At 41.0% G+C, this 13181-nt stretch overlaps 1 protein-coding gene across 4 annotated transcripts in view; it reads left to right on the forward strand.

The window, feature by feature from the left end:
* shank2b (SH3 and multiple ankyrin repeat domains 2b) overlaps positions 1-13181 on the forward strand; it is a 312524-nt gene that overhangs the window by 160367 nt on the left and 138976 nt on the right. For all 4 annotated transcript variants that reach the window (XM_076886830.1, XM_076886835.1, XM_076886831.1 and 1 more), the window contains exon 10: positions 9446-9512. In XM_076886830.1, coding sequence (XP_076742945.1) covers positions 9446-9512 — 67 coding nt within the window. The remainder of the gene's footprint in view (positions 1-9445; positions 9513-13181) is intronic.

Genomic DNA, 13181 nt, shown 5'->3' on the forward strand with positions numbered 1-13181 from the left:
ACGTTCTATTGATCAGTCACATTCTAGCAGGCTTTAATTGCATGCAGCTAAAACGAGGAGTCACATTCACCAAATTGCATCTGAAGACCATGTGGATCTGATCTTTTTTACTCCATCTGTAATCAATGAATGATGAATGAAAGTGGACGTCTTGGCCCAGATATCAGTGATCAGTCTGCGGTCAATAGGCTAACCTATAGGACAGACTGACTTATCGAAAGAAAAAAGGAAATTTGTTAAAGTAGTTCCTGAATAATATTGTCATTTTTAGAGACCTTTAATTTATTTTGGATCAATTAAAACACTGCACTAATTAATTTCACTTTATTAGGTCATATTTTTGACATTTCACTTTGAGTCTATTTAAACTAACTCTATGGGAAGAAAATGAAGGCAAAATGTAAACGTATAAAGAAAAGTTTGGGCCCTCAAATTACTCAGTGCTGGGGAATGACTAAATTTAAAATTGAAGGGCAGTGTAGATCGAATCCTTTCTCCTTCCTGTTTGGACTTTTGTGTTTCAGTGATTGTTTTGATTGATTTTCCTTTTCTGGTGTCCTTCCACCATCTCTTTCTTTTGGTCTGGTCGACCCGTTGCCTTGATTTCCACTCGGCTTTAAGTGGCTCCACATCCTTCCCACCCCCACCCCGGTTACTTCTGTGTTATACACAACCATTTGTCTCCATGACAACCATGGGAGAACAGGAAAAGAATCGATGTGGGGGTGGTGATGGTGGTGATGGCAGTAGTGGTGGTGATAGTGGGTGGTAGAATGATAATGAGAGATAAATTGTGACTCCATGTAGCTTGTTTGGTACCTGGTTTGTGATCACAGTTAAACTTGAAACTGTCTTCTGTTGGATTCTGTAAGCTCCATTTTAGACTAGCTTTTGCTAATCCCATTCCAAATATGTAGCTTCCTTAACTCTGGGTTTCTCCAAGGGTCTAAAATAAACAGTACAGAGCCACTCGAAATGTAGCCTGTAACATAAATAGCATTTACAGTATAAACAATGCTAAACAATTGTTTACACCTCCTCTATATCTCCTGTTTGGGTTTTAAAGGCCCACTTTGTGCCAGATGTATCCTTCGCGACAGATGATGATGATCTACTTCCAGGACTTTACTGACATTTGTGGGTCCTTATATTGATGCCGTGATTATCATTCCTTATATGAAGAGGATGATTGCCATTCTGTCACTCATCAATTCAAAAACTGTGGCAAAATGGCAGAAATGCACAGGAGGAATTGGCATTACTGAACAGGACATTCAGAATACTGGCGCGTAGATCCATCAGGTTACGATGTAGATAGATTTTGCTTCAATAGAATTCCCACTAAAGCATAAATCAACAGTAAAAACAAAAAATAAATAAATAAATCCCCAGTAAAGCTCAGGGTCATGCCATCACCAACGCAATGCATTATGGGGTTGTTGTTCAAGTTCAGCTTGATAATGGAAGGCAGATGTTGCTTTGGGGTCTGAAGGTAAATTGTGAATATTTGGAAACTTATCAAAATGTTGAGCTGGTGTGTTGTAAAATGCTGGACCTGTACCTGTGAAGTGAATGAGCGCCCATTTAGTTTGGAGACTTTCACTTTCCACGCTGGAAGCAAAAAGGAGCTAAGGTCACTGAGCCAACAAACACAAGCTCAGGTGCAGTTGGGAAAAGGGAAAACATCAACTTTAGCAACATTTCAGAAATCATGTTTGTGTGATCTCAACGTTATTCATAACACATTTAGCTGTTTATATGTTACAGTGCTGTTGCTATGTTATAGACATTAAATATTTTCTAGAATCCAAGAAAATCTTTTGCGTTTGTTTTTGAAAAATAGCTTTTGAAAAGTGAATTTGTTATCCTACTCAGTGGAAACCAGCAAATGAAATGCAACAGTGTGATGGTGACTGGGTACCACTGTTACATCTTGGACACACAGAAGTCATTGTGACTACCTCTGACCAGTATCAGCGGAGAACAAAGAACTACAAGCTCCTATAACTGCCGATGACATAAAACAAGGTCACGTCTGAAGATTCCCAGTGCAGTTTATTGCACAACATGCAAGGATGCAAGAGGTGCAAAAAGTGTTTGTCTTCGTGTCTCCCAGAGCCATGACTCATTGGCTCAGAGAGCCTGACTTGAGTGTTCACACATGAACGTGAGCTTGAAGCAATTTATCATTTTTGTTTAATATGTTTTTCAGGAAATGTTGAGGAGCACGAGCATCCATACCTCCAGAAATAAGTTGACCGTTTGTGTTCATACAGATCAACCCCTCCTAATGACACTCCTTTACCTCCACGTCATTTGGGTGTTTTTTCAGAGCTCGTTTCTTAGTTAGTTTCTTTGTACTTGTTTTTTAGCCTTTTCCCAGCTTATGTTTTGTTAGTTTAGTCTTTGTTGTTTTCTGCCTTTGTTTGTAGTTTTGTTCAGGCCCATTTATAGTAGCTTTTTGGTCCATGTGCAGCAATAGCTTGGTTAGTATTGCTGGTCAAAAGCAACTATGTTCTGGTGAGCTTTGGACTCTTTGGGCGATTGCTGCCCTTTTTCCACTGATTATATAAGCTGGGCTTAGGTATTAAGTATCAAAGTATCAATTAAAAGCTATTAATTTGAGATTCTGGAGGAAAATTTGTGTTGGAAACGAAATGCTGAGTAAAGTGTCTTATTTGAAGATGCTGAAAGAAGTGTGTATTGTATGTTTAACTCTCAGTGTAGCTGAATAAATGAAAATAAATTATTCCCAGAGCCACTTGATTCCATTAGCAAACCAGAATTTAAATAGTAATTAGCAGAGGTGTAAATGTGTAAATACAGGTGATGGGACTGTATGACTATATTACAGTGGGAATCAGGTCAGAAACATTAATGTCACTCTAGACTTTCAAAGCTGTCAATAAGTGATTCTAACCTCACATTTTAACCTAGATGCTAAAAGATCTTTTGACCTTGAAATTACCTAAAAGCCTAAATGGAAACAAGGAACATATGCTGTTCCAAACAGCTGATCATTTATTGATAAAGAAAAACCAATAAGACAGAGGTTTTAGGGGGGACATATTTTATCCTATTATTACATTGCTGATGGGCAGTACATGTCTCAGTGCTTCAAACATCTTACAAATACATTAGGTTTGGCTACCTCATTCTAGGTCATAGTTGAAATGACGTCTTCATCTCTTTTCTTTGCCTCATCTCTTCCCATCCAACAGTTTCTCCTCAAGAACAGGCTTTGATAGATTTGTCACAGTTTGTGGCATGCGCTCTGGGAGATCCTCAGAATGAGTGGGCAATCCAGCCAGCATTCAGCACCCCCTCCCCCATCTCCTTAACAGGAAACATCACATTTGTTACCAAAAATATGAGCCTAAATTTACATTCAGTGACTCACATCTTATTTAAAAGCAAGCATTTTTCCCTTTTGTATCTGAATGCAGGTTGATAACAGAAATGTGAAAAGGAGTCAAAGTGGTGTAAAAGATTTCCTTTTGAAATTCCTAAGTGTGTCTCAAAAATGCTCTTTTTTGATTCATATATATATAAAGAACAAAAAAGGAGCACAGTTTACTACTTAAGCCAGCAATGCTTTGATAATACACATGCTCACTCTTCTCTTCTTTACTGAATATTTGTTCTCAGAATCAGAGGAGGCACACTTATATAATGCTTCTAGGCTTCTCATGAAGTGTGTGTGCATGTGCGTGTGTGTGTGTGTGTGTGTGTGTGTGTGTGTGTGCATATGTGCAGCGGGAAAATGAATCTGACTATTTTTACTGCCGTGAGCTTGACTCCAGCTGTACTGTAAACCTGTAGCACTCAGCAAGCACTGTGCCTGCAGAGCTGACTGTAAGCAACAGCACGATAACAGGCAGCACGATCTGGGTCACTGACAGTGTAACAACCTGTTTAACCAGCTCAGCAAGAAATCGCGTTACTGCCCTCTGGTGGCCACATACAGATCACACTTCTGTGTAATGAAGTCCACTGATTTGAACGATTGAAGTGACTGTAATATACAAAGAATAAGAGCAAGACATTAGAAGAAAATAGTGCAAGACACCATGATGTTATGCCATCCACCGGGTCACCAGTTAATTACTTGTTGACAAGATAAGAGTTAAAAAGAAATGAAAAGCTTTTCCAGTATTGTAGGTAAGTTAGGACCCCAACTATGAACCTGAACATTAATTATTATCAAATGAAATATTTATTTTTGAAGGATGGCAGTCTAAATGAAAGTATGTAAGTGGCATTTGCACAACAAGAATTGTCAGCTTTTATTTTGAATAATGAGTCATTATGTACGCAGAGCCACTGAAAGTGTATCTAGAACAAAAATGCAGGAGTCAAATGCTCTCAGCTAAGAAGACAAAGGGGGAAAACCAAAAAAAATAGAAGAAGAAAAAGAGATTGTACAACCTAAAGAGCAACTAAACTGAAGGACTATTTTTCACTGAAGAGGGCAAGTCAGAAAGTTTGTAAGGAACAGTTACTGAAGACCAGTGTGAACAGAAACCGATATCTGTGCAGATGCCTGAAACTGACTTGAAGATCAGCCAAATGTAAGTTGGATAAGGTGTTTGATTTTTATGGATCAATTCTGAGAACTTTCAATCACACTTCATATTTGTCAGTTTGAAGAATGAAGGTCAATATTAATTTGTGGGCTTGACAGTTTGTTGTATTATCTAAACATTAAAGCAATTAAGATAAATACACAAAAATGTTACAATATGTGGTTCACGTCACTTCTCCAAAACTCTACCTTCCGTTTCCATGAGTAATGGTGCAATCGGTGTTTTTTTTCTTTTAACCCTCCGAGCTCTGAGCCACCTTAAGTAGGAATGCTGAAGATTTAGAGTAGTGCTTCAGTCAAGTTTTCGGATTGACAGAACTACCTAATTCTCACATGGTCAGAAAATTAAAAATCACAATATTTTAACACTGGGTGTCAGCCTTTTTGGTTTTTTCCCGCCCAAAATAAGATAGGGTTATGGCCAGGATGTCTCATCACCACAAATGACAACTCATGGAGCTAGTGCTTGTGCCTTACATGATAAAATTTCAAAAAAGTCTCATTTCAGTTGTAGCTTTAGCTTTCCATTTTTAACAGTAAATGCATCAAGACAACCACAAACGGGACTTATGGACAGGTATTAAGTGAATATTGACTTGAAATATGTACGTATACTGATCAGACATAATATTATGATCCCCTTCCTAATATTGTTCGTCCCCCTTTTTCTGCCAAACCGGCCTCGACTTGTGGAGGCATGGACTCCACTAGACCTCCACTAAAGGTGTGCTCTGGTATCTGATGCTCAATTAAATTGAGATCTGAGGAATTTGGAGGTCAAGTCAACATCTCAAACTCATTGTTGTACAGGGTGGGCCATTTATATGGATACACCGTAATAACATGGGAATGGTTGGTGATATTAAAGTCCTGTTTGTGGCACATTAGTATATGTGAGGGGGCAAACTCCTCAAGATGGGTGGTGACCATGGTGGCCATTTAGAAGTCGGCTATCTTGGATACAACTTTTGTTTTTTCAATAGGAAGAGGGCCATGTGACACAAGTTATTGGTAATGTCACAAGAAAAACAATGGTGTGCTTGGTACAAGTTTCTGACCACTTATAAAATGTGTTCAATGTGCTGCCCATTGTGATGGATTGTCAATGCAACCCTCTTCTCCCACTCTTCACACACTGATAGCAACACCGCAGGAGAAATGCCAGCACAGGCATCCAGTATCCATAGTTTCAGGTGCTGCACATCTCGTATCTTCACACCATAGACAATTGCCTTCAGATGACCCCAAAGACAAAAGTCTAAGGGGGTCAGATCGGGAGACCTTGGGGGCCATTTAACTGGCCCACGACGACCAATCCACTTTCCAGGAAACTGTTCATCTAGGAATGCTTGGACCTGGCACCCATAATGTGGTGGTGCACCATCTTGCTGGAAAAACTCAGGGAATGTGCCAGCTTCAGTGCATAAAGAGGGAAACACATCATCATGTAGCAATTTCAAATATCCAGTGGCCTTAAGGTTTCCATTGATGAAGAATGGACCCACTATCGTTGTACCCCATATACCACACCAAACCATCACTTTTGTTGTTCCAACAGTCTTGGAGGGATCCATCCAATGTGGGTTAGTGTCAGACCAATAGCGGTGGTTTTGTTTGTTAACGTCACCATTCACATAAAAGTGTTTTGCCCATTCTGCAAATTCTGTGCGCCGATCTGGGTCATCCTCGTTGAGATGCTGCAGTAGCTGGAGTTTGTAAGGGTGCCATTTGTGAGTAGCTAATATCCGCTGAAGGGATGTTCGACTAATGCCACTCTCCAGTGACATGCGGCGAGCGCTACGCTGTGGGCTCTTGCTGAATGAAGCTAGGACAGCCACTGATGTTTCTTCATTAGTGACAGTTTTCTTGCGTCCACATTTTGGCAAATCCAACACTGAACCAGTTTCACGAAACTTAGCAAGCAGTTTGCTGACTGTAGCATGGGAGATGGGTGGTCTCGTTGGGTGTCTTGCATTGAAATCTGCTGCAATGACCCGGTTACTGCGTTCACCAGATATCAACACAATTTCCATCCGCTCCTCACGTGTTAACCTCTTCGACATGTCAGTGGCTGTGAACAAAGAGAAACTTGTAAATAATTCATGAAAGAATAAAGTTACGTTGAAACCAAGCACACCATTGTTTTTCTTGTGACATTACCAATAAGTTTGATGTGTCACATGGCCCTCTTCCTATTGAAAAAACAAAAGTTGGATCCAAGATGGCCGACTTCTAAATGGCCACCATGGTCACCACCCATCTTGAGGAGTTTGCCCCCTCACATATACTAATGTGCCACAAACAGGACTTTAATATCACCAACCATTCCCATGTTATTACGGTGTATCCATATAAATGGCCCACCCTGTACTCTTCAAACCATCGCCAAAGTATTTTTGCTTTGTGGCAGGATACATTATCCTGCCATCAGGGAATACCTTTCCAGTGAAAGGATCAACATGGTCTTCAACAATGCTTACGCAGATGTTATGTGTCAAAGTAACGTCCACATAGATGGCAGGACCCAAGATTTCCCAACAGAGCATCCTGGTGCCAGGTGTTCCCAAGGTAAGTGACGCACATGCATCTGGCCAGCCAAAAAATGTAAAAGAAAACGTGGTTCATCAGAGTAGGCCACCTTCTTCCATTGCCCCATGGTCCAGTCCTGATGCTCACATGTGATGCTCCCATTGTTGGTGCTTTCAGCAATGGAGTGCGGTCGCATGGGCACCCCGACCGCGCTGCGGCTATGCAGCCCCAATCCACGGTGATTTCTCATACCTTTCTATCAGAACGAGCTTTAACTTTGAGGCAGTTTGAGCCACAGTTGCTCATCTGTTTTATCCGACCACACAGGAAGCCTTTGCTCACCACATGCATCAGCAAGCCTTGACCCTGCCACTGGTTCACCATTGTTCCTTCCTTGGAACACTTTTTATAGATGCTATCCACTGCAGACTGGGACCACTCCACAGATCTGCACTTTTCTGATCTAGTCGTCTAGCCATCTCAAACTCAAACTTGCCCAGTTTTCCTCCTTCTAACACATCAACTTTGGGAACAGCTCTTCACTTGCTCCGTGTGTACCCTAACTACTTACAGGTGACATAATAAACAGGTAATCGGTGTTATTTCCTTTCAATGGACACAATGTTATGTCTGATCAGTGTATGTGTGTAATAGGTAAGTAGATTCCAGGCTTCTCCAGCTTGATCTTACCAATTTGAAGGGAAAAAAAGACTCTCATTATTGTGATTAACGCTTTTTCCTGCTTGCACTTTTGTAATTTTCTTCTGTTATGTGTTCTTGCTTTTAGAGACAATCATTTGTGGTTCCCTTGTGAATTATTCTGTAAGAGCCTCATGTTGCATGGAAGGCCAGGAGTGAAAGAAAGCATTCTTATGTTTAGTCATTAATAAAGTAATTTATTACTTGATAATTTATTGGAGAGTAAAAAGAAGGATAATGAATATATATTTATAAATGAACTATTTATCTGTCTTTCAAATGGAAAAGAAAGGAAAGAAAACATTAACCAATAAGAAAGCTCCTAAGTAGGGCTGGGTATCGTCACTGATTTCTAGAATCGATTCAATTCCGATTCACAAGGTCCCGAATCGATTCGATCCACGATTCGATTTAAATCTGGGAAATTTTGACAGTCAGAGATATAATTCAGATCAGGACATTTACATATTTTTGTATCTATAAAAAGGAAGCTGACACTCTCAAGACTTTATCCAAGGTGTGAGCATCACAGCAGATGCCTTTGTGTCAAAGTAGCTGAAGATAAAACACAGAAAAACATGAAGGTGATTTTCCTGGCCTGGGATTTTATAAAAATATTCTGCAGTACATCAAAAACGAAAGAAAACCATTAATTAATGAACATTACCTCTGACGTTACAGCGGTTTTATTAGAGACATGGCTAAGCATTTTGCATTTTGAATAATTTTAAAAAGTTTCAATTTGTTCAGTATTGAACAGCAGAAATGAGGTTTTCTTTTCGGAAGAATGTAAAAGGGGAAAAAACAGCGGCCGACAGCGCTGTAAGCAACAGTAGACTTGTGTAACAAGCAAGCGAATAATGAAGAAAGCGAAACTGTTCGAGAGAGGGGGGGGGGGTGGGAGGGAGAGAGGGAGAGAGAGAGAGCTGCGCATCGCAATGGAAGCAAAACAGTAAAAGAGTGAATTCATGACGATGTTTATGTGAAGCGTTTGGATCTTCTTTTGCTGCTGGTTCGGTCAATATTGTTTGGAGAGAGATCAAACTAACAGCTTTAGAATCAGCGCATAAAGGGCGTGAACACAAAGCGCGGACCCGCCGACAGATCAGAATCAGCGAGCTGTCGGCTTTCAGCCCCGACTGTGAGAAAGGCGACATCTAACTGATTCTGATCCGCGGGTCGCGCTGTGTGTTTAAGTCTATGTGCAGAATCCCTGTACCTGCTCTCATTTACTGTTTGGTGGTTCTTGAAATTTTGTGAGATGTCACCAGAGATTCTGGCATTTCGGACAAAATAAATTTATATTAAAAAATCGATTCAGGATTTTAATGAATCGATTTTACGTTATCCAAGCCAGAATCGATTTTAATCGATGAATCGATTATAAAAACCCACCCCTACTCCTAAGATCACACCATATGGCTAATTTGCATTGCTTTTTTTCACAAAGGACCAAAATGTCAGTTAGTTTATCGTCATGTAGTTGCTTCATTTTCACGATTTGTTTCTCAGAGCAGTTCACAAAAGGCTACTTTTGTTTTAAAAAAATCCACGTGTAAATTCTTGTGTTTCTTTTTCTCCGTCTCACACTCACTCTCTGTCGTGTCTGTGCTTGGCTGTTTCTCTCACCAGGTTGCCATTATTGCTGGAAACTTTGAGCTTGCTGAGCTCATCAAGAACCACAAAGAGTCTGATATAGGTGAGTAACAAAGAAGCATATTTTCTTCTCCTCAGTCCAACCGCATCTATTTTTCTTCAGTCACCAAGTGCATATTCCCGAATCTCTCTTGGGATACATTTCAAATCCTCACATTTGGTTAGATCCTCCTAAATGACTTATTGCAATAATCCCTTCCACTGGATTACAAGATGACTGCCAAAGGGATGAAAGTGTACGTTTATGTCAGGACAATCCAGGGCTGTTTGAGCCAACACAAAGGATCAATACTTTGGTCCAGGGAAGCTTTTCCTGGATCAAATCTGGTCAGTTTAGAGGTGTTAAATAATCTGTGTGCTAGCATTTGATAAACCCGGTATATGGGTTTAACTTTTATTTTACTCTGATTGTGATTATTTTAGCTTGTAAGATTTCTTTATTTTATATATATTTACTATTCTAAGATTCAATTCAATATTATTTATACAGCGCCAAATCACAACATAAGGTTGTAAGGTAGACACTACAATAATACATACAGCAAAAAACCCAACAATCATATGACCCCCTATGAGCAAGCAGTTTGGCAACAGTGGGAAGGAAAAACTCCCTTTTAACAGGAAGAAACCTCCGGCAGAACCAGGCTCAGGGAGGGGCGGGGCCATCTGCTGTGATTGGTTGGGGTGAGAGAAGGAAGACAGGATAAAGACATGCTGTGGAAGAGAGACAGAGGTTAATAACAGATATGATTCGATGCAGAGAGGTCTATTAATACATAGTGAGTGAGAAAGGTGACTGGAAAGAAAAACTAAATGCATCATGGGAATCCCCGGCAGCCTACATCTATTGCAGCATAACTAAGGGAGGATTCAGGGTCACCTGGTCCAGCCCTAACTATATGCTTTAGCAAAAAGCAAAGTTTGAAGCCTAATCTTGAAAGTAGAGATAGTGTCTGTCTCCTGAATCCAAACTGGAAGCTGGTTCCACAGAAGAGGGGCCTGAAAACTGAAGGCTCTGCCTCCCATTCTACTTTTAAATACTCTAGGAACAACAAGTAGGCCTGCAGAGCGAGAGCGAAGTGCTCTAATAGGGTGATATGGTACTACAAGGTCATTAAGATAAGATGGGGCCTGATTATTCAAGAACTTGTATGTGAGGAGCAGGATTTTGAAATCAATTCCATTGCTGGCATTACTCTGTGTCTATAGCGGTGTAATTGCTACAGATTTGCTGTCTTTGTACGGTACTTCAGCTAACTGATGCATTTAGACCAATAATGGAGCTCAAAAGAGCTGCTGGTTAATAGCAACATCTAAAACCCAAATGCTATGCCTACAGTTTTCTCCCACAAAGAGTGAGTGAAAATCCCACTAAAAGCATCCTCGTAATAAACCATCCGCTACAGCACATGCTGTCTCTGAATGCAAACAAACATGCTTTTTTAATTTTATAGAAACAAAGACGACATCATTTCTGTATCAGATTTAAATTGCTAATATTAATCCAAATATTATAAGCTTTACATTCAAAGTCAAGATGATGTGTCCAGTTTATTTTATTAGCAAATATGGTACTATCACAGTTTATTATAGTGAAATGAAAAATCATGCAAAAAAAAACTAAACAAGTAAATAATCAAAAGACTAATAACTCAAAATAACTCAAACATAAACGTAGAGTTTGTGTTAAATATTTAAATAAACCTTTGCAAAAGAAGCAGAAATAGGTAAATTATAGCCACAGTAAAACGTAGACTTCACCAAACCTACTACAAAACACTGGGAGTAACAGCCTGAAGCTGTGTTCACGCTGGAGAGGATTTGTAGCAATGAGGTGACCAGAAACCGCAGAAAATGAATCACACTCATCGACATGTTAAATAACTGCTGGAGATGGGAAGTTGGTGAAAACAATGAGAGCGGTGAACCCTAGGAGCGCTGCTGGCCCTGACGGCCTCCCAGGAGCTGTGGTTAAAGCCTGCTTTGAACAGCTGGCAGGGATCCTCACCAGGCTGTTCAACCTCTCCCTGACTCATGCCACCGCTCTCACCTGTCTGAAAGCCTCTGTCATCATTCCCATACCCAAAAAGACTGGTATAGGCAGCGTCAATGACTATTAATCTATAACCCTCGTGTCTGTAGTCATTAAGTGCTAAGAGCGGATAGTAAGAGCGCTTAACCACCTGGAGAACAGGAAGAGCTGCGTGAGGAGGTTCTTCATGGACTACATCTCAGCAATCAGCACCAGAATCCCAGACTTTTCACAACCAAACTGGACCACCTTAACATCCCCCCTGCCGCCTGCCCCTTGTTCTGTATGCCCTGTACATCTACGACTGTACACCAACCCACCCAACTAACGTCATCATCAAGTATGTCGATGACATCACTGTGGTTGGGCTCATCTCTGATGGAGATGAGACAGCATAGTAGAGAACTTGTCCTGCTGGTGCTCAGAAAATAACCTGACGCTGAACGTCCGTAAAACAAAACAACTCGTTGTGGACTTCAGGAGACACAGACAGGTCCACTCCCCTCTCATTATAAATGGAGAATGGGTGGAATCTGTCTCCACCCTCAGGTTTCTGGACACCCACATCTCCATTGATTTCACCTTGACACACAACACCATCGCCCTGGTAAAGAAGGCCCAGCATTGGCACTTCCTCCGTATCCTGAGGTAGAAAAACCTGGACCGGAAGCTGCTGCTGGCCTTCTACCGCTCCTCAGTGGAGAGCGTGCTCTCCTGCTGACTGGGTGTTTGGTACGCAGGGGGCACTACTGAGAACCGGAAGGCTACACAGAAGGTACTTAACACATTGGCTGCCCTCTGCCACCCCTGGAGGCCAATCCTTGTGTCACAGGAGAACCAGGACGTTCATACGTGACCACTTGCACCCCGCTCACCACCTGTTTGACCCGCTGCCCTCTGCTCAGAACCTCAGGTTAATCAGACCCCACACCTCCAGACTCACAGACAGCTTCTTCCCCTGGGCCATTAGAACTGTTAACATACACTATCCCCCCACGCCCCACCCCTGCCCACTCACCTCTGACCTCTGAGCCATGGTCTGAGTAACTCCACTCACACAGACTCTATGCAGACCAAGTCTTTTCTTTGCACTACTTCCAGTCACTTTGCAACTATTTTGTACTCTGTGTGACTTTCTCTTATTTTTGTATATAAAGTACTGTATTTCTCATGTTTGCTATTTATTCCTGCTGTCTACTATTTATATTTTATTCCAGCACAGTTGGTGTGGAGCACCCACAGTTTCGTTATACACGTACAATGACAATAAAGGCGTATTCTACTCTATTCTATTCTATTCTATTCTATAAACTTTTCTCAACTTGAGACAAGCGACTACTAATGAGAGGGAAGAATATTGCCGTTTGACATATAATCTTGTAGTGAATACATTATAATGTTACGTAGACAAATAGAGCCTCAAATGTCCAGCCGTCAGTTTTCAAGCAATGTGTGACAAGAAAATCTGTTCCAGTGTGCATGCAGCTTGAGAACTGTAGTCTTAGTTTGCCAGTCTAGAGTCACAAGACTTCCAAAGGCCCACCAGCCGCCTAAGAGGTTTAGAGGAAAAACTGCTTCCCTTTAAACATCTGAAAAGATACAAAAGACTGTAACCAGCCTCTGCTTGTTTGCAGGAGTTTAAAAGGGGAAATTTCATGATTTACTGGAGTGAGCATATTA

This window comes from Maylandia zebra, linkage group LG1 (genome assembly GCF_041146795.1).
Source record: "Maylandia zebra isolate NMK-2024a linkage group LG1, Mzebra_GT3a, whole genome shotgun sequence".
Classification (NCBI taxonomy): Eukaryota; Metazoa; Chordata; class Actinopteri; order Cichliformes; family Cichlidae; genus Maylandia; species Maylandia zebra.